The sequence below is a fragment of the Adiantum capillus-veneris genome, chromosome 17 (genome assembly GCF_014529385.1).
Source record: "Adiantum capillus-veneris isolate H3 chromosome 17, ASM1452938v2, whole genome shotgun sequence".
NCBI classification, from domain to species: Eukaryota; Viridiplantae; Streptophyta; class Polypodiopsida; order Polypodiales; family Pteridaceae; genus Adiantum; species Adiantum capillus-veneris.
The window spans coordinates 105,728,042-105,756,009 of record NC_140947.1 but is presented as its reverse complement, the minus strand read 5'-3'; the positions used below and the strand labels follow the sequence as shown (position 1 = coordinate 105,756,009).

The 27,968-nt window shown below is 43.1% G+C and overlaps 1 protein-coding gene and 1 pseudogene across 5 annotated transcripts in view; both read right to left on the bottom strand.

Annotated features, from left to right (window-relative positions):
• Positions 1-3,120: 3,120 nt before the first annotated feature.
• On the bottom strand, positions 3,121-4,022 carry LOC147437831 (cell number regulator 6 pseudogene; annotated as a pseudogene).
• Positions 4,023-10,737: 6,715 nt separating this feature from the next.
• Positions 10,738-27,968, bottom strand: part of LOC147437829 (uncharacterized) — a 226,120-nt gene continuing 208,889 nt past the window's right edge. For all 5 annotated transcript variants that reach the window (XM_086487273.1, XM_086487274.1, XM_086487275.1 and 2 more), the window contains 4 exons: positions 26,438-26,586; positions 26,110-26,309; positions 25,327-25,680; positions 10,738-11,934 (listed from right to left, as the gene is read on the bottom strand). In XM_086487273.1, the coding sequence (XP_086343399.1) occupies positions 11,202-11,934; positions 25,327-25,680; positions 26,110-26,309; positions 26,438-26,586 (1,436 nt within the window). In that variant the 3' untranslated portion in view covers positions 10,738-11,201. The remainder of the gene's footprint in view (positions 11,935-25,326; positions 25,681-26,109; positions 26,310-26,437; positions 26,587-27,968) is intronic.

The following is a 27,968-nucleotide window of genomic DNA, read 5'->3' as shown; positions in this document are numbered from 1 at the left end:
AACTTGCATTATGTTGAACGAGCATATTGTAACACACTTAATTGATTTTGGAGTGCTCATATACAGTTGGAGGATTGTGCTCTTGCAAAGGACGAGTATTTAACTTCTTTGATTGTGAGCACATCCATGGGCCACTACTTTCATCAAGATGTTTAAATATTACAAAGATCCATACATAGCGGATGCATCAAGTTCTTCCTTCCCAATTGCCATATTCATAAATTTGGAGGATGAAATTACATCAAGAAGGAGGGCATGTTAACTTCATGTTAGCTTAGGACAATATTATTATTATTGTCTGATATTGAGTCATGGGCCGTTGAGTCATGGGCCGAGCTTGTCGGTCCCGTAGGTGCATGGTCAAGGATGGAGTGATTGCTGTTGAGAGACGCACCACAAACTTATTTAGATAAAAACTTAGTGCTAATTGGTCGAGTATGGGGCACCCATATGTAAACGGAATGACCCACATAAAAAGCTTGTAATCTAGTTTTCTCTTCATTCTCAAGTATTGAGGCATTGCTCTTGCTCTCCTTCTCTCCCACCTTATCTTCTTGCTGCTTGTGAGCATGAGTGTGTGTGAGGGCAAGTGAGAGGGTACACATGATAGAGAAACAATGACAATGAGACGATCGAGTAGCAACGGCGGGCTTCTTCCTCTTTAGAAAGTTGGAACTATGTTTGTCAAAAAATTATAAAGAACGGAAGGTGTGCCTTGCCCCTTAGTTAGTGTGTGGTTCAAGAAAATACATACACATGGAAATATGGATGCAATAATGAACCTTTACAACTTATCAACGTCAAGTTTTTTTGGTCGCTTTGTAGAGAGTGCTACTCCGATTTGCTACTCGCTTTAGAGAGGTTTCCGTTGTCTGATTTGCAAAGCATGTCACGAATGTTTGCTCTGGCACATATCAAAATGAGAAACAAACACAAAGGATTAACATTCACTTTAAACAAAATCATTAAGTTTAAATGAAATAATTAATATACATGACATCATGGTGAGCAACAACAAGAGAGAGGAAAAGAGTGATGTTGTTTCCATGAAGGTCCCAACTTTCCATGCCTCATAGAGGTAGCTACAAGGGTCAAATGGTCCCCCTTTGGTTGAAAAAAAAAATCTCCTTTGCCTGTCAGCATATATGTGTCTCTCTCTTGAAGCCTATAGGAAATGTTTGGGGCAGATAACATGGCAAGATGGTTAAAAGAAGCCATGATCGACAGTAGCGAGTAGCTAGGGCTCCCAAACTATAGAGCTCTTCCATGGTTGATATTAGAGCATGTGGAGGCAACGGATCCATAAAATTGAAGGCCAATAAATCATTAATGCCCATATCTTGAGCTGCAAAGTTGTATTGCCTAGATTTGATCTTTGAATTTCAAGAAAAGTTGATGGTAACATTTCATTCCGCTATGCACTTTCCATGTACAAGCAATTTGTGGTCTTGTTTTGCTTGCTTGTCTTTCTCTGAGGAATCTCTAACCCCGAGCAAATACTTCCGAGCGAACATGAAACTGAGCAAATATATACAATAGAAAAGAGCATAGCAACATTGCAATAGTTTAGATATTGAACATAGAGTAGCAAAATGAACCGATCATATCTTAATTTTTTTCAAATAACAGAATGAGGAATCCCAAAACCCGAGCGAGTGATCACGAGCTATCCCAAAAACCGAGTAAAATAGAAAAAATAATACGTAGGAAGTCATAATCAAACTTAGGAATAATGAGGGTGAAGGAAGATGAGGTAAGACATAACTTACAAAGTTGAAATTCTCATCTTAGAGTATCTCTTATGATTTAGGAGGAGAAGTACATTCCTCTTTAGCTCAATGCCAATGTGCTCTTTCCAGTACGATCATAGCCATATTCATATGAGAGCTTAGACCATGTGGAAGTGTTAGTTCTTGCACATATCTTTGCACATTGTTCACTTGTTTCAAATTTGGGACAACCAATAAGGCACTAACAACCAAACAACACATTTCATAACACTTTTTGTTAGCAAGTGTCACTAGACATATTGTATGCCCATGTCGTAGAGGAAACCTTATGGCAGCTTCTTTTGTAATACTACACTATGATTGGAGGTGTGTTTTGCATTGCTCAAACGGCTCCCTTATTGGTCGCTCTGTGTGTGTGTGTGTGTGTGTGTGTGAAAATTGTGTACATTGTATTACATCATGTCATCTTGGTCTCAATTATGTCATAATTGTGCCATAAACTGCAGACATCTCTCCCTGAACTTTCCATTAGAGACATTGATACAATCCTCCATCATCCTTTTCTTAATGATCTCTCTCTCTCTCTCTCTCTCTCTCTCTCTCTCTCTCTCTCTCTCTTTGTGTGGTAAAGAGGTTATGTATACTATTCACAAAATGGCATTCTCATCATAATGAAAAGGTATTTGTGATGATGCATGCCATACAAGTTGGAAGCTTTATAGCATGTCATTCTATTTTTGAGTGAAATAGATAAACAACATATTATATTGGCCAAGATGGGCATATTGGTATTAAGGGCGAACATATGGGCCATGATAACTATTACACCTTAACTTGAACGCAGAAGGAACCTGAAATCTTGTAGACGGATTTGATGTTGGAATACCGTATTGGTTGATGACGTTTTTGAAGCTGTCAAGAATAGAACTGCAAAGGCACTAGAGCTAGATGATTTGAGGAGGTTGCAACATCCATTGTTAGCAGTAGGGGTGGGGGGTTGAAGCCTAGCACATACTCGCTACATTGGCTGTAGTCTAGCATGTACTTGCTACATTGGTTGTAGAGTGCCTGAGTGTTGGGGCAAGCAGCCTCGGCAGCCAACACCATCCAAGACCCATCGGTGACCAGCATTACCACCACCACCACCACCATCACAAGGTGGGTAAAGCCTCCATAGATTGAGCCTTCTCTCTCTCTTTCTCTCTCTCTACCCTAAAGAATCCAACACTTCTGCACATTAGTATAGGTTCGTGTGTTTGGAGCCTCTCAAGAACACAATGGAACCACATAGCCAAGCCTCCCAAGGCAATAGAGGTTTAACATTTGCAATTCCACCTACTAGTGCTTGACAACTTTTCTTACAAAATAGTTGGTGAAGATAAAGAATAAATCATGGAGCTTGTACTTGTACAACACTTACACTCTCATCATTACCATTAGCTGAAAGAGTCTTTGGGCCTTTAGGAATATGCATTTCCTGTGAAGGAGGTGGATTTATGATTGTCATAGGCATAAAAATATCATTAGAAAGCCTACCCTGCATCTCTCAATGCTCTTGGCATAATGCATACAATAGTGGACTAAGTAAAGATCACAAGGAGAATTCTGCAGATGTAATTTCTTTTGCAAGGCTTGCCGGAACAGTCCTTTGTATATGCCACACATCCACCATGTAAAGACTTGTCCTTCCCCAATAGAAAAGGCCGCATGAGGATTGACTGCACAAAAGGTTACAGTGGTAGCGGCAAGTGCCAATCCACCCTCCACAAATATGGCATGGCATGTGCCGGGTGTTGTCCAAGGTACTTCAGTATTTCAATATTCCTCCCAAACAAGACACATGGGAAAATCAAGCCTAATTCCCAACAAGAATCAAAGTGGTCAACACAACCACAGATGCCGGTATATTCAACTCGGCTTCTCGTATGGCGGCCACATTTTTTCTTTGTATTTTGGCAAGTTCTACCTCTTGTGACCACAACACAGATTTCTTGGCTAGCTCTACATCTTCTTGAGTCATCTCAGCCTTCCTAGTCTTCTCAAAGATCTTGGTCTCTGCTTGAGCAAGAAGCTCCTTCTGTTTTGCAATCTGGACCTACTCGAGCGACATACCTTGATCTCGGTGTCAGCTTTTGCGGCATTCTGACGTTGTGTGAGGCCTTGCCGCTCCTTGGTGCCGACATCACCCTTATACTTGGCATCAACGATGGCGATCTTGGCGCTAGTGGCCGCGTCTTTTGGCCAAGGAAGGACAAGTACTCGTGGCCGGGACATCGACGAGCTGCTTGACATTGACGTTGTATATGAGGAGGCCAAATTTGTTGAGCTCAAGCTGCACTTTCTCGAAAATGGCGAGCTTGAACTGTTTGGTGCCTTGGAAAATGTCCTCCATGGTCATGGAGAGAGGCGAGAACGCGGGTTTCGCCTTCGATGATGCCCTTGACAAGGTCATTGACATGGTTGTAGTTTTGTTCATGGGGGGCGATGAGGCGGGCGTATTTGATGAGGGTAGCTTTGGGGATAGTGAAGACGGCGGGGAAGACGAAGGGAGCTTTTTGGCGCTCATGGCTTGAACGTCAAAGTCATGGGAAGGATCCAGGTTTTCTTGGCCAGCTTGTCTCTGTCTGTCTCTCTGTCTCTCTCTCTCTATCTCACTCAAGAAGCACGCACAGAGAACTCTTTCTCTGTGTGTGTGTGTGTGTGTGTGTGTGTGTGTGTGCACATTCCTGCTACCGACTGTTCAAAGTATGACAGAATCTCCATCGGCCGTATTGACGTCTTTGCGCAACCGGTTGCTGCAGCATCACCCGGACACCACCGGGCGTCAGCCTGCCCACATGTAGCACGGCCGGCCCAATTCCGGTAGCAATTTTGTCAACCATGAGGGGTACAAAGTTTATTCAGGTGAAGTGTGCAGCCACAATCCCTACAAGCCTATTGCGAGATCAGCATGCTGTTAGGGTTTTTTGTAGCGTTTTATCTGCATTCCAGTAGGACTTTGCTGAGCATCAATGTAATTGAACAAAATAACTTAGTGTATATATGTAGCACCGTTGAGCTCTCCTACTGTTGCGCGGTGCCGAGCAAGGGAATGGAGAGGCACAGCCTTTGGCGCAGTAGGTCTCCATTGCAGTCGAGATAAACCTACCCATGTCGTGTTGCAATGCATTGCAGCTAGGCGAGGAGGCCGTCTATGCAGCACTATGGCGAGATAGGTTACATAAAAGGCCCGTAGCTTGCACATGCAAATAACACTAAAAATAGAAAGGCACCGCTTGAACACCGTTGCAAACGGCTAGGGGAGAGGCATTGCTTTCCGATACCTACGCTAGAACCACGTTCCTGCTGCGGTACGCTAAGGTCCAATTTGGTGGTGGGGTAGCTTGAAATCTTCACCGATCGGCACGTGCTTTTGGGTGCATGTGCGCAAACACACACACACACACACACACACACACACACACACACACACACACACACACACACACACACACACACACAGAGAGAGAGAGAGAGAGAGAGAGAGAGAGAGAGAGAGAGAGAGAGAGAGAGAGAGACGTGCCCACAAGAGCTGTAGGGGCAATTTTGTTTTCAAAATACCCTTGTATCTATTTTTGGTGGGATTGTTCAAGATTTTTGAATCTTTATTCCTTTTTGACAGTTGAGATCCGTTTTTGCATGCTTAGTAGGTAATTTGTCACAAATTACCTTGCGAAAAAAGGCAATTATGTCTAGAGATAATGAAGCAATTCATCTCTAAAGCCTACATAATCAACCCATATTCTCAATCTAGCATCTTTTTAATCTTTGGAGAAATTTAATTTCACAACCAGGGGTATTTTGAGATTTTTGGAAAATTTGAAGGGCATTTTGGAAATTTATGACAAAATAATAGGGGTATTTTGGGAGTTTTTGAAATTTGAGGGGTATTTTGGTAATTTTCCCTTTAAATATCTAACAAGCTAAAAAGACACAATGTGAAGGATTGGCTCCGAGTCATCGCTTCTAAGAAGGACATAAATGTGTACGAATTGAGATACTTCAATATCGCAAAACGAGAGAAGAATGTTTAATGTCGTAGGAAACTATCCCAAGAGACCTTAAAGATCTATCTACCGACGAATGAGAGAGAGAGAGAGAGAGAGAGAGAGAGAGAGAGAGAGCAGTGTTCACGAAAGACTTTTCTAGCAACCAATGTGAAAAAGGAGAGCATTGGAAATCTCTTGGTTTTCAATGAAAATTTTAGGGTTTTTTACCATCAAAATCCTCAAGCTTTAGCCGAGTAGAAAAGGGTAGATAAAGATAAATAAAGGGAGTATAAACTTCGAGCCATATGAGTTGGAATTTTTTTCCGGTGCAAGGTTAGGTGACCCTCCAAAGTAGCCGAGACTTTTTAATTTTTGTCCTTTAAAAATACAATAAAGGTTGTTTTTTTGTGGGGAGAGAGAGAGAGAGAGAGAGAGAGTATAAAAAAAAACAGACGTTACATCGTGAAATATTTGGCCTACTCTATGGCAAGCTCATCATTTTTGCTCTAATTTCACTCTCTTCTCTCTCTAGCAGCACACTCCATGTGCGCTGCTAGAGAGAGAGAGAGAGGGAGAGGGAGGGAGAGAGAGCATAAAAAAAAAGACATTATGTTGTAAAATATTAGTCCTTGTCGACGGCAAGCTCTTCAAGTTGGAATTCCTCTCTCTCTCTCTCTCTCTCTCTCTCTCTCTCTCTCTCTCTCTCTCTCTCGGCAAAAAAGCTTGAGGACAATAGGGTTGAGAGTATAAAGAGAAAACCCTCAAAATGGGTCCTTACCCCGGATGAGGCGTCATGCTGAAGCAGGGCCAACCGTACTATGAATGAGTATGCCATTGATTTCACCCCATCTTTCTTCTTATGTTGTTAAGATTAACGAGCTTGCCAACAACAAGGACCCTTATTCTATAAGAAAACCGCTCCTCTTACGATTGCATTTTGACACTCCCTTCCTCTCTCTCTCTCTCTCTCTCTCTCTCTCTCACACACACACACACACACACACACACACACACACACACACACACACACACACACACACACACATTTCCCGTGACGTTAAAAATTCTCTTCTTTTTCTTCTAAGTTCTTTGCGAATTTTCCCTTTTTGTTTCTCTCTCTCTAGCAATCAACACCGACATAGAGTGCTAGATCTAGCAATTTCGTCTAATGAGTAGCAATTTAGGAACTGCCAACAATCATATGCAAAATTTTGAAGTGTATCTTATGTAAACAACGTTTGTCACAAATTCGGCAAAGTCACAGATTCTGAAGTGTTCCTTATGTAAACAAAGTTTGTCACAGATTCTTGTCACAGATTCAACAAAGTCACAATTTTTACCTGGCTACAAATATATTAAACCCTAATTTTTGTGAACACTAGCGAATGGTTTATGCTACTTCGTGCTTACCAGGGTGGAGGTAATCGAGTAGCACTATAAGAGGATCATCACTATCATTTTGAAGTTATGGTCAGTTTGGAAAGAAGATAAAGAATATCACCTTACAAATTATGAATAGTGGGAGCTTAGTTACGGTTCATGCAAACTACCTTGCTTTCACAAATTACCTTGCTCGGTTTCTGGTTTGCTCAGACGTTTTCGCTCGGGGTTTGGTAGGACTCCCTTTCTCTTTGCTTTAAAAAAGCTTGAGAAATGGGCATGATGACAATGAATCTAACCCAATCTTGGGATTATAGATGTTTTTCTTAGCAAAACCTCGATCGAATAAGTAGTAGATTCCACTATTCATTAAAGATGCCTTTGTATAGTTGCTTACAACCACCACTTTCCTTATTCGTGGTGGTGCTTGGTAAAAAATTCTTGTCTGCATTTCACTAGGAAGGGCACTATAAAGTGGGAGTATAATCAGCTCTAGAACATTAGGGCCAAACCCCTTCATTCTCTCATACACTATCTGCACACTATATCAATTTCAATGTCATCATGTCCTGCTATAAAGGTGAAAGCCTTTTGGCTTAGTTAGATTTATGTGCGTAACAATAACAATTATAACATCTAGATAGTGGCGCTCTAGTTGCTTTGCGTTCATAGTCTTGATAGGAAATGTTCTTCTTGCAATAGTGAGAATGTTACAATAAAAAGAGTACCTAGAAAACGTCTCAACATCAAGCATATCCAAGGGACAATAAGATTCAAATCTTTTCACCTCCTTTGCAGGTCCTTCAATGGTCCAAAAGGAAATCCTCAAACCTGGCCAAACTCTGTGTAATCCTTCAATGCCCTGTGTAATCCTCAAACCTAACCGAGTAACCAAACTCTTCACCAAGCCTACAACCAAGATCTTCAACATCCCTCTTGGCAGAGAGAGAGAGAGAGAGAGAGAGAGAGAGAGAGAGGTGTTACCTGGACTAGATATGTAAACGAGAAAGGTGTAGCAAAGGAGGTCTGGATGCTTTGTATAGCTTCTGCCGCATGCATCACCTTCGTCGAGACATCGACCCGCTTCAGCTAGCAAAAGCAACAAGAGCACGACCAGGTGGCCGTGGCCATGGCCGATCGGATCAAGTTGGACATAGCGTGGTACCCATCTCTCTCTCTCTCTCTCTCTCTCTCTCTCTCTCTCACACACACACACACACACACACACACACACACACACACACACACGTGCACACAAAGAGTAGCTTTGATGAATTCGTTTACAGTACTTGCGGTGGTAGAAATTCTTAGCAAGCAACCGAGCCCATCATTATTTTTACTTCTCTCTCCTGACAAAGTTTGGGAAAACACTATTAGGTGAACCAAGTAAAGAAAATAGGCACTATTAGGCGATTTATCTTGAGAAGGCATGGCTTTATGGTGGATCCCTTCATCCTTTCTTCATGAATGACATAAAACGTCCTCAACTCCTTTCTTTCCTTGGCTCACCTAAAAGCGTTTTCTCAAACGATGTCGAGAGAAAATTCCACTTGGAAAATAGTTCTACACTCTCCGTCAACAGTAGACACCAGTGTCGTAAGCCAAACTGCATGTAGTGTAGTGCTGCCCGACTATGAATGCCGCATGTAGCACCCTCAACATACTTGAAGCCCTCCTCTACTAAGCATCTAGACCTCTGCTACGTCATCCTTGCTTTTACATATGGTCCGGGTAAAACAAACCACCCCCCCCCCCCCCCCCCCCCCCCCCCCCCCCCCCCCCCCAAGACCATATGTAAAAGCATATGGGGGGGGGGGGGGGGGGGGGGGGGGGGGGGACACACACACACACACACACACACACACACACACACACACGTGGCCAATAGTTGCTATGTGTCTTGGCAAGAACCATAATTACACTCCATAATCCATCAAGCATGGAAATAAGCCTAATGATGACCAACACTTAGCACGTAGGAGGCACACCAAATGTTTAGTGACAAGGTAGGACTCACCTATGTTATGATGATTTCAATCGCAAAAAGAATATCAAAAAACAAAGAACATTTCATTTACTCATCAATATCATCATGAAAACCAATCACATAAAAACAATATAGACTACCCTTGCAACCATAAGAGCGTGTCATATATTATCTGTAAATCTTTTAATCCTTAAGGAAATATCATTTCTTCTTGTTATACGCTACAAGACATCTAAGATTCTACCACTAGCTTTCTCAATGGATATGCATGGTGTCGATTTCTTAGAACTTGGCCTAGAAGTTTCAAGTAGCATCTTTCCTAATTGATTAATGAACATCACAATTTCACTAAGAATATCTTGCACTCAAAGGTCCTTTGCTAATAAAAGCAAGGTTTACACACTCTCAATTTACATGTAAATATTTTATGCATATTGGATGTTGACATGTTTGGACATTTTGGAGGACTATATGAGTAGTGTATATTTGCACTACTTCAGTATGCTGGGAGGACTATATGAGTAGTGCATATTTGCACTACTTCAGTATGCTGCCTGCCAATCTCTAGCAGTGATCTACAACATGCAAAACTCACAGAATGTTTGAATTTCATCGGCCCCTCTTTCCAAGATGATGGTAGAATTGGAAAGCTCCATGCTTGATACATCCAAGAAGAGCTGAACTCAGCATTCAATTTAGAGAAACACCTCTTTGAGATGCATGCACATGCCCATTAGCGCTCAAATACAAGTTTTGGCTAAAACTTAAAAACATCTACATGTTGAAAATTTGTATCGGCGGTTTTGACATTATTTCTCTAGCTTCTTATAGAATTTTTTGCCTTCAAATCTGAAATGTAAAGGTATTAAAATCTAAAACTCCAGAAACCAAATGTTGGGCGAGTTGGTGAGTTGCTTTGGTTATGGGGAGTCTACAAATATCATTGGTATGAAAACTTGCAAAGAGCTAAGTAATCATGATTTTTGAACTACCAAGATTTTCACCAACTGAATGTACCAACAATTCAAGTACATTAAAGAAAACATATCCACCAACCCAAAATTAAGCACTTGAAAACATGTTCAGTCATAGCTTATATCTTGCAATTTTGATGTCCAAATGGGCTGAAATTTGAGCCATAGACTCATGAGACCATGGAAAACAAGCTCATATGGTTAGCTATCCCCATTGCGTGTGAGCAAATATTTTTCCAATATTGTGATGGCATGGAATGTGGCGCACCAAACCTAGGTTTTATTCGAGCATTGGTGCACTTGTGCACTTGTTCTGTTCTTCAAGCAGGAGTCATTAGAAAAGTATAAACACTGTAACATTGCATACTGGTTCAAAATTGCTTGTCATGCACTTTACTCTTTTCTTGATGAAGCATTAACTATTTTTTTTGTGCCAATAGGCTACCATGACAAAACAGGATTTATATAGCTTCACATTACACCCTAGTTTCCTTGCCCTTAAATACATATTCCAAAGTGTTGGCAATGTTTCGTGACATTGCCAAAATGACATCACCTCAATTCATATAATATGTCTTCTTACATAAGCTTTTGATTCTGTTTAGTTTTTAAGAAAGACCATTTGTGAACCTCTGATAGAAGTTAGACACAATGCACATATATTCAACTTACAAACTGTACCTGAAGTAGCTACTTTCTGTTGGTTTTTCTCTTCCAATACAAGAGGGGTGTAACTTTCTACCATTTGTCAACTCGTCTGTGATAGACTAAGCAGCCGCACCTGATAATCTTCTGTAATTCTCGCTTGATGTTGGGAGGTTGCTTTGTAAGAATGTCTCGTCTGTGTGTAGTACGATTCCTCGAGAAAGTCTTCCAAAATTGGACATTGTATTGACATTAATGCTGAGCCAGAAGTCGATGTACCCAATACAAATAACACCTTTCCATAAGCCTTTGCCAAAATCTACAATCTATGAATGTACAGAAGAAAATTTTCTCTACAAAAGAGCTGCCACCTACTTCTCTGGCATATGAAAACCTGAATTCAAAGCACTCAACCTGGCAATAGCATGACCAAAATTAATTCAGGATGGGATGCTATTTATGCTGTCCGAAGTCGAAGAACAGGTAGAGGTCCTTCTTCAAGGGGCCTTGGTACTGTAGTCACGTCACTGTGCCTGGTGACTACTTCAAAACCATTGCTGACACGCCTTGCCCACCCCTGTTCCATCTCTGCCCGAGAGATGGACTCGAGTTCAACCTCCGAGAGGACTTCACGCCATGTCATCCTTCTTCGAGAAGGCAACTCTTCTGAGTCAGATTGCGATGGCCGCACTTTCCTGGTTGGAAATGACACCAACTCCAACATAGCACTATCTTGAGAGTTCCTCTCTTCGCTACCTTCGGGTGGTCTTCTCACTAGAGGCCCAACAAAGCCAGAGTTTTCTGAATAAAGCCCATCCCTCCACCCATGCTCAATTTCCTGACAAATCTGATAATCTTCTGGAGTGCACTGTCGAAGGAGCTTAGAAAATGTCCAGTCTGGCAAAAAAGCAGTAAAAACACCTAGAAGAAGCAGCAACCAAAAACTTGCAGATGAATATAGCTTGAAGCCCACATCACTAAGATCATTGAAGGAGCCAATGGTCTGCCCCATGAGAGAGATTACCGGTAGGAAAATGAAATAAGAGAGAACTGATACAATCCAAACAACAAAAATAGACAAAACAGTGAAACTGTTTGTGCAAAAGACAATTTTGAGGTTGACAATAACTACACACAGAGTGTAAGCTGCAACACCCAGATTGAAGATTCCATTCAGCATGCCATTTCCTCTGCATTAATAAACACCAAGAAAAATGGTCAGAACAAGGTGAAAGGTCATGTTGGCATTCTAAAACATCTTAATGAAATGGACCCAAGCGAGGCTATTGAATGAAAGGACCCGTTTACAAACCAAATTTTCAATTGTGAGGGCAGAAGTGAATGTAATGGAATGTATGATGCAAAAAAGATTAGAGGATACACTTGCTGCTTTTAAGGCCCGAAAATAACAAATGGAAGAACGCATGAATGAAAAGGATGCATTGATTGAAGCACTTAAGGGAGACCTTGCAACTTGAAAAAATACCCCCGTAAAGGAGGGAGAAAATCAACCCTTAGTGATAAAGGAGCTCGAAAGCATTAAGGAGCAAGTGAAAACTCTATGGGAAGAGGAAGAGCAGAAGGCACGAACCTCCTCTTCATGGGCGGAGCACCTATTCAAAACACAAGAGAAGGTTGATAAAGCTAAAAAGTGGATCGAGGACGTAAAGAAAGAGAAAGATAAGATGCCTGAAGCCACATCGACATCCACTATCATCAATATGACAATTGAGGAGGAGCAAAAGAGAAAGACTAGACTAGAGCCCTTCATGTGCGTGTTATAGGTCTCAAAGACACTAGAAAAGTAGAAGAGGTGCGAGAGCTCTTGAAGCGTATGGGTATTTCTAAACCCACACACACAAGTGCTTGGAGAGTTGGCAAGAAGGGAAGCGATGAGAAAGGAAGGCCCAAGGAAAGAGCACTCATTATACATTTCCCTACGCTAAAAGCTAAGAAGGAATTCTTGAAGAAGAGACCAACACTGAAGAAAACTTTGGGTAATGACCTCACTCTAACACAGGTAGCACACATGCAAGAGCTAATGCCAGAGATCAAGGCGGCAAGGGACAAAGGGAAAATTGCTTTCTATAAGGGAGGGAGAGTAGTGTTGTTGGAAAAACATATCGCATGACGGTGCGAGACCTATGAGACCAACCTTAAAATGGCAGAATGGGACTGTAATGGATCAATGAAGCTGGATGTAGGCGCATTCGAGGATAGCTTTAAGGGAAGTGATATTATTTTTTACTCAGAAACGCATCAGACTCTGGGCGGCACATTACCTAGAGTGACGGGATACCATTGGGAGACTACTAGTAGGCAGGGTGTGAGATCAACACATAGAGGACGGGGGTCAAGAGGTGTGGCAGTCCTATTTAGGGAGGAGATTCAACCCCTCATTCGTACTGTTCCAAGAGATGAGCAACCCATATATATGTGGGTAAGAGTGAGAGCTAAGACGGGGGAGTCCACTCTACATTGCAATATGCTACTTTGCCCCTAGCACATCTCATTATGCATCACCTAAGGGGTAGATACCCTACATAATATTGATGCAGCGTCATTTAGATGCTTTGTACACATTTGCCCACAATGGTGGATTGTCTGTTAACCTAGGGAAAACCAAGGTTATGGTGTTTGACACCACACCAGAGTGGGTCAAGAAGTCAGCATCCACTTTTACATATGGCCAGGAGTCTTCAGTGGATTGGTGTTTTCATTGAGGAGAGCAGCAATGACTAGATTGACAAGATCTTATGCAACCTTGGGAGGATTGGAGAAGATGTATTCGCAGGTTTAGTTTCAGGAACCTCGAAGAAAGATCTGGCTTTTTGACACTCTCGTGGCTTCAACTATGCTTTATGGGGTTCCGATTTGGGGACCCTTAGTGGACCACCATGGAAGATTTGGTAGCACTGATGGATGGAGATGTATGGAGAGGCCTCTAGTCTCTATGATCTCTCGGCTGATTCGGGCTAAGGCATCAATGCCACATGAGATTATTTGAGCCAAGCTAGCTGCCCCCCCCCCCCTCTTGTAGTTGAGACCCTTACTAGATTAGTTTCCTTCATGCATAATTTATGTGACCTCCCCATAGACCGATATGCTCGGCTAGCCCTTGAGTCATCCCGACAGCTAGCGCTACAAGGGGACACAACATGGATACAATTGGTACAAGAGTTGGGCAGGAAGATGGCTTTCTTTTGAGAGCATCTCCTCCAACTAATAGAGGATGGGTACGTGATTAGACAGGCCTAAATGGACACTCATTTATCCTATGGGATACAATGTGCTATTGGTCAGATGCGCAAATCATCGCATCAGCTAGAGATTGAGACTGGCAGATTTAGGAGAGTACCAATAGAAGCCAGGATATGCTAGTTGTGTCATATAGAGCCAGAGACAAAGTTACATCACATTTGTCATTGTCCAGTATACTATGAGATATGAGAGTATATAGTATTCAAAATTTCAGCAATGTATCAACATTTGTGCAAGTAATCTAAAGCAAGTACTTCCTCTAGCAACACAGCAAGGGGGCCCTTAAAGGTGGTTGGGTATGAGGATTCCTTAAACCCTTGCGTTGCACCTAACAGATTTCTTCGTACTTAGCTTGTCAATGATGTTCTTTACGATTTCTGTGGTAAAGAAGGTATAGGTGGGTAAGCATGGCTGTGCGGGAATCGGGCAAAGGGGCCTCATGTGGCATGGTGTATCCCCTAGGTCTTTGAAGAGGTAATAGCAACAGGTGTGGAACGCTCTTGAAACATCCTCCAAGCCTCCGCCGAATCTTGATTCAATGAAAACAAGTATATGTATCTCTCATGGCCATGAATGCTCCCTTCTTCCTTCGCACAAGACGTCAGAAGATGATACGTGACTGTCTATGAGGGGTCACCCCATTAGCAACCTCTCTCTGTAACTAAGCTCTCATCTCTTTGGATTTTGTAGCAAGAAAAGTGTGTTGTGGTCTCCACTGTGGGTGCTACTCACTGCAATATGCACAAAACCTCACTCCAACAAGAAGAAAACACACAAAAGCAATGGAACAACAACTCAAAGACACAACAACAGACTCATAACTAGATGGAATCCACTAACTCATGGACCCAATATAGACTTTGGCTGGCAGCACTCTTAGCTCCAAGCCCAGGACTTACAGGTACAATGGGGGTGTCGACGCTCCAATGTAGAGGGAGAGTGTAGATGTGTGGTGCTGGATTGAACTCACAACTCCAGAGTTTAGAATGATAGGATGTCTAAAACATACAATGACTAAAAGAAACTAAGCGTATGTACAACCATAAAGGGCAGCCAACGGATATCCCTAACAGTCCAGCTACACCTATCTCCAAACTGTGGCGGGTATGAACTAGCCACCATGTCCTCTAGACCACCACTCCTGCCGCGTGTAACCATCTAGACAAGAGTCCACCCAATGTGAACCCACGACCAACTATAACTGTCTTGACACTGTAGCCTAGCTACAGGTTGCCCGCACAAGACCACTAAACGTCCCGGAGAGTGGTGGTACTGTAGAAATCTGCAACAAGAGCACTACTGGGTATGTACAATGGAGAGGGTGAAGACACTAAGAGGATTCTTTCTATTGGTGCTCTGACGATGGTGGGAGAGGATAGAATGGGCGGGTACGGGGATGGAGGAAACTGTGCTAAGGGAGAGTCATTAGGTAGCTGTGTTAATGGAGAGTCTTCGCCAAGCTTCAAGGGGGAGTTTGTAAAGAGAAAAATATCGCCAAGATCCTTTCTCCAAAGCATGAATAGTATGTATGTGTTATTTAATCCTAAGATTACCAAGAGCCCTTGTAGCACTAAGCCATGCATTTGCACAAAGTTTTTTCCGCATTTGTACAAGCTTGCATCCACTTTTGCATTGAATCAAGGCATGATAACACTTGGCTATACAATGAGCATGATTACGAGGATTCCACACACTGCCAAATATTAGTAAGATGTCCCATTAGTTTTTCATGATACGAGTCCTAAGGTGAACGAAGATCAAGCTATATATGAAGAATCAACAAGCAACAAGGAAGAAAATGAAGCAACAACACATGAAGATGAAGAAGACAACAACGAATGAACGACATACTCCCAATGAATGAATAAATGATGTACTACTCTAGAATAGAACTTTGGTGATGACGTAAATGGCCACCTTGAGACCCATGAGCTAATGAATCCACCGAGAATTGCCACAATGTATACAATTGAGAAACATGAAGTGTTAAATCTGGTGAGAGCTAGCCATAATGTACCAGTGGACTATGAGAAGCCTAGATGGATCACTAGAAAGTACCATGACTAATCGTAAGGGAGAGATTGTTGGGTAATCCTAGCAATGGGTACCGGTTCCTCTCTTATGACACAAACCTATGGGAAAAATGTCACAAAGTGATGACGTGGCGGCCAGCAAAAATCCTAATTTCTGCCAGAAACCCTAAAATTCCTACAAACCCTAATTTCTGCCAAAAACCCTAATTTCCGGAAATCGCGGAGGCTGAAAAAAAAAAATAAATAAAAATGATGAGCGACGCGAATTTTGCTTTTTTTATAAAAAAAAAGAGAAAAGACTCTCTAAGAGAGAGAGAGAACTGATCCTTTTTATTTTAAAAGCTTTTGGGGCTCTGCTTTTGGGCATCCCTTGTATCTTTAAATAAGTGGTGAGGGCTTCACTTCTCAAGCCATCTGGACGCAGAGTCTGAGAGTGAAACCCTAGCCACTCTCTTGTACTTTGATGTGATTAATATAAAAGAAATACCGAAAGGGGCGCCAGTCTTTGGGGCCAATATCTCTAGGCACGGAACTCCGCCGGGCCAAGTGTACATCTATTGTGATCTGTGACTTGTTTTGAAGTGGTTATTTGGTGCTGTCGCGGTTGCTTCTGGACTTGGAGTGTCCAAGTCTGTTACAGTGGTATCAGAGCACGGCCGATTTCTCTTTTACGGGAAATCCGATACCCCATTTTTTTTTTCCATGGCACCTATGGCTTCAGGCAATGATCAATGGACTCCCTCTGCATCTGGAGATGCGGGCAGGGATCACAACAAAGATTCCGGTACGGAGTATGGCCCGCCTAGGCCTACTCAGGCGGAGCAGCAAGAGATGGAGCGTCATCAATTGATTGGCGATGCAACAAAGATGATGCTCAATTTTGCCAAGGACCCGAAGATGGCAAAATATATGAACCAGACCTCTTTGGAAGAGGTACAGACGGAGTGGCAGAGAACCACAACACCACTCCCGAAACCCGCTCTCAAGAAACCTTCTGCCTCCAAGAAATATACATAAAAGGAACTCGAGAACGTGGTTGATGCACGGATTGCTCAGCTTTTCGACGTGCAAAAGAAAGACAAAAAGCACGGCAAAAAGCAGAAGAAAGGCACCGACTTCCCGGGATATTTGCGCGGTCGGTTATCTTATCATTTTTCTTCACCTTTGGTCCAGCATCGTCGAGAGGGTAGCGAGTCTTACACAGAGCACTGCTTCACCGTCCCTGCACATCTGAGCTTCGACACCCCATTTGTACCTGTGAGTCCTGGGCTGGAGCTGAGTGTGCTGCCACGCCAGAGTCTGTACATGGTTCTTTGAGCTAGTCGAGTCCACATGTTCTGGTCCACTGTTGTGTCTCTGTTGTTATCCATTGTTTTTGTGTTTCTTTTTGTTTGAGAGAGTTCCCATTTGTTTGAGTGAGATTGTCACGCACATTGCACTGAGGGGCACCCACACTGTAGAGAGCACGACACATTATCCGCGCTACAATGCCCTCTGTGGTTGAATGTACATAGTCTGTGCATTTCTGTACAGAGTTTAAACCAATAAAAAATCATAAAATCCAAGAGAGAGAGAGAGAGAGAGAGAGAGAGAGAGAGAGAGAGAGAGAATGTGTGTGTGTATGTCAGATTTTGGAGCACCCTTTATTACTGCATATAAACAAAGAAAACAGATGGCACCTGAGTCTTCCAAAATGGGTGAAATCCGAGCATGTCTGCTAGAAGATTTTGAAGGTGCACGGAATGCTTGGTAGGGGCACGAACTTGCTACTAAAGTGCTCATTCTTGTTCAGGAATTGATGGACCCAATGGCACAATATGCTTTGAATGCGGTTATTCTGTTTTTTCCCAGGCAAGATGCCCACTGCGCAAGACGTGGGTCAGTGGGTGGACTTCTTGCTTAAACGCCAGACAGTTCGAGGCATTTACTTCGGTACCAGAGGATTCTATGAAGTATTGCTAGCAGATACTCATGCCCGTAACATGTTACTTGAGTTGTCTCCCCTGTTTTTTGGTACTCAGATGACACATGTATTGTCGTGGGCACTTACCAAGGACTATCAAAGCCTAATCCATCATAAGTGCCATGTATGGGTGGAAATCCTTGATTTTCCACGCACTTGGCGCCACTTCCTTCCTATGCTCGCCTCTCGTTTGGGAAAAGTGATTTGTCCTCCCAAACTCGATGCTAATAAAAATCGCTTCTGTGTGCTTTGGGACACGGATGTTCCCACCCCTGAGGGTATTACTGTCAATTCAGGGGACCCACTCATTGGGAAATGCCCTTTCAAGCTTAGATGGGGAAAATTTGCAAATTCATGCTTTCGTTGTGGGAAATTTGGACATATGCAATCCGAATGTTCCGAGCCTGTTTTGCAACCCCGTCTTTGGGCTGTCCCTCAGCTCGCGGTCTCTAATGAGAGAGAAGTCCCTAATCCCAGATCTGCTGCTGTTGTAGCTTCTGCACTGTCTAATGTCGTACCTTTGGAGAAAGGCAAGGTTAAATCTGCTGCTTCCACAAATCCTCTGGGTAAAGGAAAGTTGCTTTATTCTTCGGAAACCAAAAACAAGGGGAAAAATGTGGACTCGCGAAAGGATCTCCCTAAGTGACCCCCAAGAAGACTGTTAAGATGCGCTCGTAGCTTTCTTCTCGTAATTATGTACCTTCGGAGGTGAAATCTGTAGGACAAAAACCCCTTCCTTGCAACGATAATCGCACTCTTGCAGATGAAACCGGCCCGTAGGGCGGTAGGCGTTGGCTTTCACCCGAAATTCTTTACTTTATACACACACACAGAGCACTTTGCAAAGAGAACCTGCGACGGGAGTTAACACTTGAATACACACACGGCTCGGAAGCTAGAATGCTCCGAGCAGACGCCGACAACCTGTAATTGGCGCCCCTTTCGGTATTTCTTTATTCTTTAGGAGGGTAAATTACAAGGTAAGGTCCTGGGAATCCTTTACGTGTATCCACCTAGATACCATTTGATTTGGCCAAATTTCGGCAGCATAACAACCCCAAAACTTGCGCGAAACCAATTCCCCTGCTGGAACTGGCTTACACTGGCGTATACCCTCTGATTCCTGTCCAAAAACAGTAAATTCAGCACGCTGTATTTACTGGTTTTTGCCCTGTTTTCAGCCCCAAACAGTCCCCTAACTGTCCTTTGCCAGTGGGGCACGATTCCCAATGATCCTGGCGTCTGTACGGCTGAAAAACAGTGAAATTATAGCGCACACACAGCGCTGATTTTGCACCTGTACGGTGAGGTTATGACCCTCACCAGTGCCTGCTTTGGAGCAGCAGTTAGCTACCCCTGTTCTTGCTCAAGGAGGCTCTTGCCTCAGCACAAAAGCATGAACCCACACAACTGTACATCAGTCAAATGAGTAGCCCTCTTGTGGGGCATCACATAACTGCACGTAGGGGAGAGAGAGAGCAGTGTGTAGTGTGCAGGGCATCACTCCTAGCACCACACTGTACATGAGAGGGAAAGGAAGCACTCCATAGCTCTTAACCTGTGACAGGTTGCAAATGAGGCCTCTCCCAGCTTAAAAATCAGCGCCCATTTTTCTGCAAGAGGAAAGTGCATGAAAATTCGACACTTGGCGCATTTACAAGCATTTGCCCGTTTCGGGTTCGCCGCTTAAAAATATCCTGACTGGTTGCCCAGTTGACTTCACGGCAGAGTTGTAAAATGTTCCCCTAGTTATACCGGAGGTAATGACGCGAACACATTTCACGGCCCAAAATAGCAGTTCCCTAAATTTTAGGAGATGCTTCCGTTGGGCTCTCACTGGTCTTCTGACCATCTATCCTCATTGGGACCGCATCCAAAAATGCAATGTGGCCCAACTGTCGGATACTTTTTGTTGGTAGTCCCACCTTGACTTTACGCCTTAATTGAGTTCACTTCCTAGTATCCACCAACTTGCTAAGTGCGACGGGGGGACCTATATGATCTTGCTCTGAGCCTAGACATCCTCTTACCATACGAATTCCAGTGCCGACCACTTCCCGTCTGCGGGTGAATCTACCGTTCACATTGGCCATACAATGTCCGACCGTTTGCTACTTCAAAAAGAGGGTCTTAAACAAATAAAATAAACCCCATTGGAAAGAAACCAACAACCAAGGTTAGCAGTTGCCACATCTCTGTGACATGGTTAATAACTGCCACGTCCTCGTGACAGCAGATGCATGGAATAAGGTGGTGCACTCTTATAGGGATGCTGTGGTTCACAGGACTTTTCAAGAATTTGAAAGTTCAGTTGCTCCTGAGAGAGGCATGCAAAATACTCTGGTTGAGTCGCGGGCTGTTGATCTGATGTGCTTATGGGCACGTCAACTTAGTCCCATCCTTATTTTGCCCCTGTACATACCTCTTAAATGCATAGTTGTGTAAAATGCATTTCATATAATGTATGTGGGTTATGTAACCCTGACAAGTGGATACTAACCTAGCACTATGTACATACATGTAAGGCTGACATTGTGGTTTTGCAAGAGCATAATCAACATGATTATACTGGGCAATGCTCGTATTTTGCGGGATACTGGATAGCATATGCTGGTTCGTTGGGCTTTTCAGGTGTTCTCATTATGGTTAGGCATGAGTTGCAGCCGGTTCTGGCGTATAATGATCCGGCGAGTCGTTGGATGGTGGTCCAATGCACGATCAATGGTCAGATTTATGAATTTGGTGGTGTTTATGCGCACACGACCTTGGGACAACGAGCTATTTTGTGGCGTGAGATATCTTCTTATCCATGGCTTTCCAATGCGTTGCTTTGTGGTGATTTCAACAATGCGCCAGCTTCATCTGATAACACCACTGGACATTCTCACATGTTAAGCATAGAATTGCAAGCTTGGGCGGATCTTGTGGCATGTACACGGATGTTGGACCTGTGGACCTCTTGCATCCTGATGTTTCGGGGTATACATTTCAACATAATGCTTTTTTTGCATATCGTGCAAGATTAGATTGATGGTATGTCCTTGGTATGCAACAATTTGACGAGTTTGTGTGCGAAATGAGCATCGATCGTTCTTTGCTTTTATCTGATCATGCTCCTATTGTGATGCTGCTGCACTTTGGGCAACTACATTATCATCAGCCTATTTCCAAGAAGCGTTTGCTGCATATCTTTCTCACGAGGTATTTCGTGAGATGATCTATGAGGTTATTCCCCCTTTGGTTGCTCAAATGCGTCTTGATCTTGATGTTGCCTGGGTTCACTTTGTTGGGCGTGTGCAGAGTGTAACTCATGACTATGGAAAGCATTACATGTTTCAATTACGTGGTGATGTTGAGGATGCCAAGCATATGTATCAACAACTCCAACTCTTAGTTGACGCACGTCTGTTGTTGGAAACTGAATCCACGGCCCTTTGTCAGGCCAGGGCGTGTCTGCTCCATAATGACAAACGAAAATTGGAGAAATGGCAAACTCGTGCGACAAGGGATGTGCCTCAAAGCAGTTTTTTAAGCACTTGCATCATTCGAGGGCCTCTCAAACTATTAAGCGGGTTATGTTTCGACCAAGAGCTTGGACAACTTCGAAGCGTGAGCTTGCAGATGCCATGATGTCCCATTTTAGGACTGTTTTTGTCGCTCCCCCTGTGGCATCCACCACAGTTATTCATGCACAACAACTTTTGTTATCTACGGTGCATTCAATTATCTTGCTTCAGGATGCTTGGCCATGGAGGCGGCTTTTACAGAGAATGAATTGCACTTAGCTTTACTTGCTCTCGGAAGATGGCGTTTGCCTGGTTGGGATGGGCTCACTGTGGAATTTTTTCTCTCTTTTTGGGAGCCTTTGAAAGAACCTTTACTTTTTAATGATGAACGCTGCGTGGGTGAAACAGGATTTGCCATTGTCTTGGAAAGAGGGTTTATTGAAGTTGCTGCCTAAACAAGCGCTTTGTGAGCAGTTCTCGCATCGGCAACCAATTTCTCTTATGCTGGTGAAATCTTGGCTAAGATCATTGTGAATCGTATAAAGGAAGCTCTTATGGCTGGTATCCATTCCGCGCAATATGGCTTTATTCCTCATCGCCAGATTTTGGATAATCTGCCTAATGTATTAATTGGAATGGAATATGCCAAATATACCCAACAGGATGTTCTCATAATGCAGGTAGACATTGAAAAGGCTTTCGATACGGTTCAATGGATTTCATTTCTGCTACCATGTGGGCCCTTGGCTTTGGCCCAAAGATGGTCAATGTCGTTTACTTCTTGTATGCCCGCAGTACATGTTCAGGCCTCCTTGATGGAGAGTTGACAGAACCTTGGCCTATTGGATGCTCTGTCAGACAGTGTTGCTCGCTTAGCGCCTTGTTGTATGCCATTGTCACTCACCCTCTCTTATTGTATTTGGATCACTTGACTTTGCTCGGTTGTCTTCATGGATTGGAGTTACCCAATGGGAAAGACTTTGCAGGTCAGGCCTATGCTGATGATTCGTTGTTCATGCCTCGTAATAAACAAGATGATATTGTGCAAAATTATGCAATCCTTCGATACATTTGGCTTGGCAGCAGGCCTTAGGGTTAACTTTTGGAAATCGAAACTCTTGTCTCTTGTTGTTTGTGATTGGCATTATCTTTTGTGGCCTGGCGAGATTCTTGATCCGCATGTGGTGGTCACGCATTTAGGATATCCTATCGGTTGGCAGGTTACTAATACGCAACAAATCGACTGGGTCATGCAACGATTGAATGTCAAATTGCACTATTGGAAATTGTCTACATGGCCGCTGCATGTTCGACTTCGTATAGTGCAAAGTATCATGATGGCTTATGTTCAGTTTTACTTGCCATTGCTGCACTGGCCTCACTCCCGCCTCTCATTGCTTATGTCTACTATTGTATCTCACTTGTGGTGCACCAGGTCTCATAAGAAAGGTCTCCGTTTGTTAGCAAAGCGTCTTGGCGGGCTGAATATTCTGGACCTTCGCCGCGATGCATTGGCAAGGAAGGCTATGTTATTGCCCACTATTGCATTGCAGTCTCAGCCATGGACAGTTATGGTTGCTGACATATGTCAACATGTTGTCACTCCTGCCTTTGGTCATTGGCACACTTCCCTTTGGGAGACTATGTTTGGCAAGATGGTCAGTAATTGCTTGATCACCTCTGGCTTGCTCTCCGCTTGGAAAGTTGTTACGCATCATCTCTCTTGGCATGGCAGGTAGCAAGCAGATGGGAATTCGTTGGGTTTGGAAAGCATTCATTGGAGCAAGGCGTTCTCTTTTAACCTGGTTGATCAGTTGCCTCGTCAAGCCTACTTCCTCTCTGGTCGTAGCATCCGCACGGTGGATGATGTGGTGGATTCATCTGGGAATTTTCTTACCTTTTCTCAAGCGGCAGCACGTTTTGGGTTGGGCCTACATTATTGTCAGATTTGGAGCTTGCTTCGGCATATGCTGGATGTTTTTCTCCCTATTCTGCCCCTGGCCAGTGGATGCCGTATGCAGGATTGAAAATTATGGGACTCTTCTTTGGATGCGATTTCTGCTCGCCATACCTATGCTTCTCTCATGCAGGACTATTGGTTGGCTGATCATTGTAATGCGCTCTGGGATTTACACAAATCCGATCAATGGTGGAAGCGGGCTCTTACTGCAATTTGGAAGTCTCACTTGCCTCTTAAGGAGCGTTTGTTTCTTTGGCGTTGTTTGTTGGGTGTTCTTCCAGTTGAAACATTCCTTGCGACGGGTCGTATTGGCTCTTCTCGTTGTGTCGGTTGCTTTGTTGCTGATGAGACTGTCCGACATCTGCTTTGGGAGTGTCATTGCACCAGGCCTTTCCTTCGCCGCGTTTCTACTTGTATGCACCTTCGATTTCCCTCAGCAGTCTTCCACAAACGATTTTGGCTTTTTGGCATTCTCCCGAATTCCTTCCAGCAATTTGCAATTTTCTTCGCATGGGTCAGATTTTGGTCGCTTTGGTCCTTGTGGCACCGCCACAATCTCCGCATGTTTCACCAGCATGATGCAGATTCTTTTCCATCATTCAAGTTTTCACTGAGACAATCGTTACATTTTGCCTTTGACATTGGGGACATATCCCTGGAAATCTTGCAGCTCTTCTATGTTTGCTTTTAGCACTTTTGTATGGCAGAGAACTTCAGTGTTCTTCCCTTTGTATATGATCGTTTTGGTGGGTTTTCCTCGCCTTGAGCTTTTCCACAGGTAAATTAACCAAATCAGATTTACAAAAGAAAGTGTGTGTGTGTGCAAGGATAAAAAAAAAAAAGCAAGGATGGACACACACGCACTCACCCGCACACACACACAAGCAAAAAAAAGTATGTAAGGATGCATGTCCTTCGAGTTTATCGTTCTTGTTCTTTCCTTTCTTTTGCTTTTGTTTTTGTTTATTTGTTTGTTTTCTCTCTCCTGCTCTCCCATGACTCTTTGGATGGTTTTCACTTGGACGCAGTTTTCAAGCCTCCTGCACTGTCTCCGTGGAGTTCCCTCTTCAGTTATGATCTTCAAGAGACACCTTCTGTAAGTGGACTGCTCGCTCCTCTAGATGAAAGCTCCTTATCTGCTCCGGTGCACTGCTTTGTTACGCACTGTGTGCCATCCTGCTAAAGTGTCTTGGTGATGTCAGTTGCCTCTTCACCCTCACCTTCGTGCCCAACTGCTCTCTCCCTTATGTTCCTCCATGACCTTTTGCTACCAGATTTTACCGGTTGGCAGGCTTTGCTCGACACCGAGCTTCTCTTAGCTGCTCACTGTCATCTTCACTGTTGGTGGCTCTGGTTCTTGGTTTACAATTGCTAAATGGGCTTTTGGTTGAAGTGCCCATCTTTCAGAGGCCAAAGTGACCTATGAGACCAGAAAGTTACAATGCGGTGTATCTGATACAAAGTCAGATTAACAAAATAAATTAAACTAGGATAACAAAATATAAATACTGCGGGATCCTAAACTAAGCAGTATAATGTGAAGACAATATGGGAGGGGAGTAGAGATCCATCTTCATCTGCACTCTGGACGACGAAAGAGTATGGCTTGAATCCTTTGCCGTAGCCTCCTTCGAAACTGTGTAGCTCCTCTTCCCCCTCGGGGTCGTCTAGATCTCCCTAGCTCCAATGCTCGGTCTATGAGAATGCCAGTAGTGCGGGTAGGCCTCTCCACTGCCGTTGGCTGCTCCTCTGTCTGTTCTTCTGGGTGTACAATATCTAGTGTAAAGAGAGAGAGAGAGAGAGAGAGAGAGAGAGAGAGAGAGAGAGAGAGAGAGAGAGAGAGAGAGAGAGAGACTGACCCCATTGTCTCTATGGAAGCCAACGGAAAGAAGAACACCACTACAGAATGCCAAAAGCCTGACAAAAACCAATAGCCTGCCTCTTTGAAGAAGCTTTGTATTTTCTCGCCTTGAGTTTCTGCATACAACTGAGGATTGCTTTCAGCAGTGAGCTGATGTACATCTTGATCAAGTGTAGAGAGCACCATAGTAGGCAAAGACGTCCAAAAGAGGTTGTATGTTGATATGAGTGCAGTTGGATAGAGAGATTGAGCAGAAAGTCCTGAATAGAAGGCCAAATAGCAATGGCCCATCACACATACAATGTTCTTATAGAATGCATACATGACCAACAATTTATTTCGCTTGTATGACCTGAACAGCATGGAAAAGCAAGTACATGTCAGATTGCATCAGTTTAAGCAATTTTACTGAAAAATGATGGATACTAAACTAGCAAAGCCTTATACTTAACATCAATTCATTATGCTCAAAGCAAGGGAAAACCCACGAAGCTAATGCCCAATAAGTGTCTCATACCTCAACACCTAAACGAGGCCAAGAGGCCATTGATCTAGAAACAATCATAAAACAGCTCTAATGTCTGCAAACACATCTCATCGACACGGAAGCAGAAATGTAGTGTTTTCTCAAGACAGGTTACAAAATGGCGAAAGCGCTCCCTCGGAGTTTAAAGGAATACACAGTCACATTGTTATAGAAGGCCTGATGAAACTAACATCTTCAAGAATGGTAACAGAAAAATTGTACAAAGAAGGAAAGATCAAAAGGCAAAAGCAATACCATCTCCCATGAATAAGAAGCAACCTCGCCAGAAAACGGAATTGTCCAATTGCATAATCACTGGCAAGAACAGCAGCCATACCCTCACGCCCACTGATGCCAATTCCAATGTGTGCAGCTCTGATCATCGCTACATCATTTGCACCATCTCCAATTGCAAGTGTCACGGCAAGATTGTTTTCTTTAACCAGCTGTGTAACCTGAAGATAACCGTATTGTTGCAAATCAGCTCACGACCATAGGAAGTATGTCAAAACCTTCCCTCACACACTTTACTAAACACCTTCTATGTAAAAAATTGCAGCCTTGAATGAGACTTTTTAAATACCAATGCTTTTTGAAGTGGTGAAACACGGCAGCACACAACTGTTCTGCACTCCTGACACAGTTCTAGAAAGTTCATTCTATTGTTTTCCTCTAACGCTACAGAAAGGGAGTCACCCTCAATGATAACTGCCATATCTGATGCATCCACACCTAGAAACAAAAAAATTGATAAGTAAACACAGAAGAATCTCAAAATTGTTACATTTTATCATTGCAGTTTTCCTCTAAGAAATATGTGGCTCCGTGCTCATTGCGTGAACACCTTAATTACCTGTGAGTGTTTCTCAGAGAGCTACTAGATAAAATTTATGGATCTATCTGCAGACAGCTAATGCAGGGCTCATGGAAGTTCTCCTGGTGGTGAGAAGGTTTTTAAGTGCGACAGCCGGGTAGATTCTTGAAACGAGTGACGACTCCCCAATATCCTCATGTCATCAAAAGGACTGTTGATAGGTTTTTATCTTGAGGCATGCTTCGAGACATCAAGTAAACCCCCCAGCTAAGAAACTTTTCCAATCATCAAACAGGTGGCATTGGCTGAGATGCAATGACTATTTAACTCAGGGGATAATATTGTCCTTGAAGTGAACAAAGAGTGATTTTTAGAATAGATTCTTGAAACATCGTATATCTCATAATACAATCTGGCGCACAGGAAACACATCCAATTTTTTTTGCCAAATTGATTAATGACAGAATTATAGGACTGAGGAACAAATTTTTGGATCTTCAAAAAGATCAAATACAAAACACAATCAAATAAAGGAGCAGCTCTGCATGGCCTTACTGCCCAAGCCTCCATCAATCTCGCGTGAGCAGGGCTCTTGTTTACAATGAAGTATAGAGATGTTTGTTGCTTTGCAAAGCACAAATTGGGAGTTTTCCTACTACAATTCTATTATGACAGGCCATCAATTACTTAACATGTAAACCTTCAAAGTTAAAGAAATATAAATAGCACTATCAAAAAGACAACCCCCAAGTGGCAAGACCACCAGTTGGGGTATTCCACACTTGCCCTTGTATAACTCACCCAAGTGTTGCGGTGGTTCTTCTTGCACCTCAAGCGCAAGACTTCCAATTGAGAATCAATGGCCCCAATCCCCCAAAAGCTCAAAAAATGGTGTTTGGCCTCGCCACTTGCGTGTGCAAGTCCAAATTGACTTTTAAAATGTTTCGGTTCTTTGTCTCTAACTTTGGTGCATAGTTGCCACGGAGTTTCGTTTGAAACAAGTTTCAAAAGTTTCGAAACGGTTTCGTCCGAGAAAGAAACGCCAAAACAGAAGTTTCGTGCAAACTAAAGAAATGTATGCAAGTTTAAGTGGTATAAGCTGACATCTATGTTTTAAGCATTACCTTACAATTAGACATGAAAAAGAGGGAGAATAGGACTAACTTTCATCATTAGAAGCAAGACAGAAGCTACATTCATGACATTGAGGATTTCATGACCGAAACAAAGAACAAGAGGCTTCAAGGTTTACACGTAACATGAGCCTTGACTTTACCTTTGAAACGTCCAAACTCATACA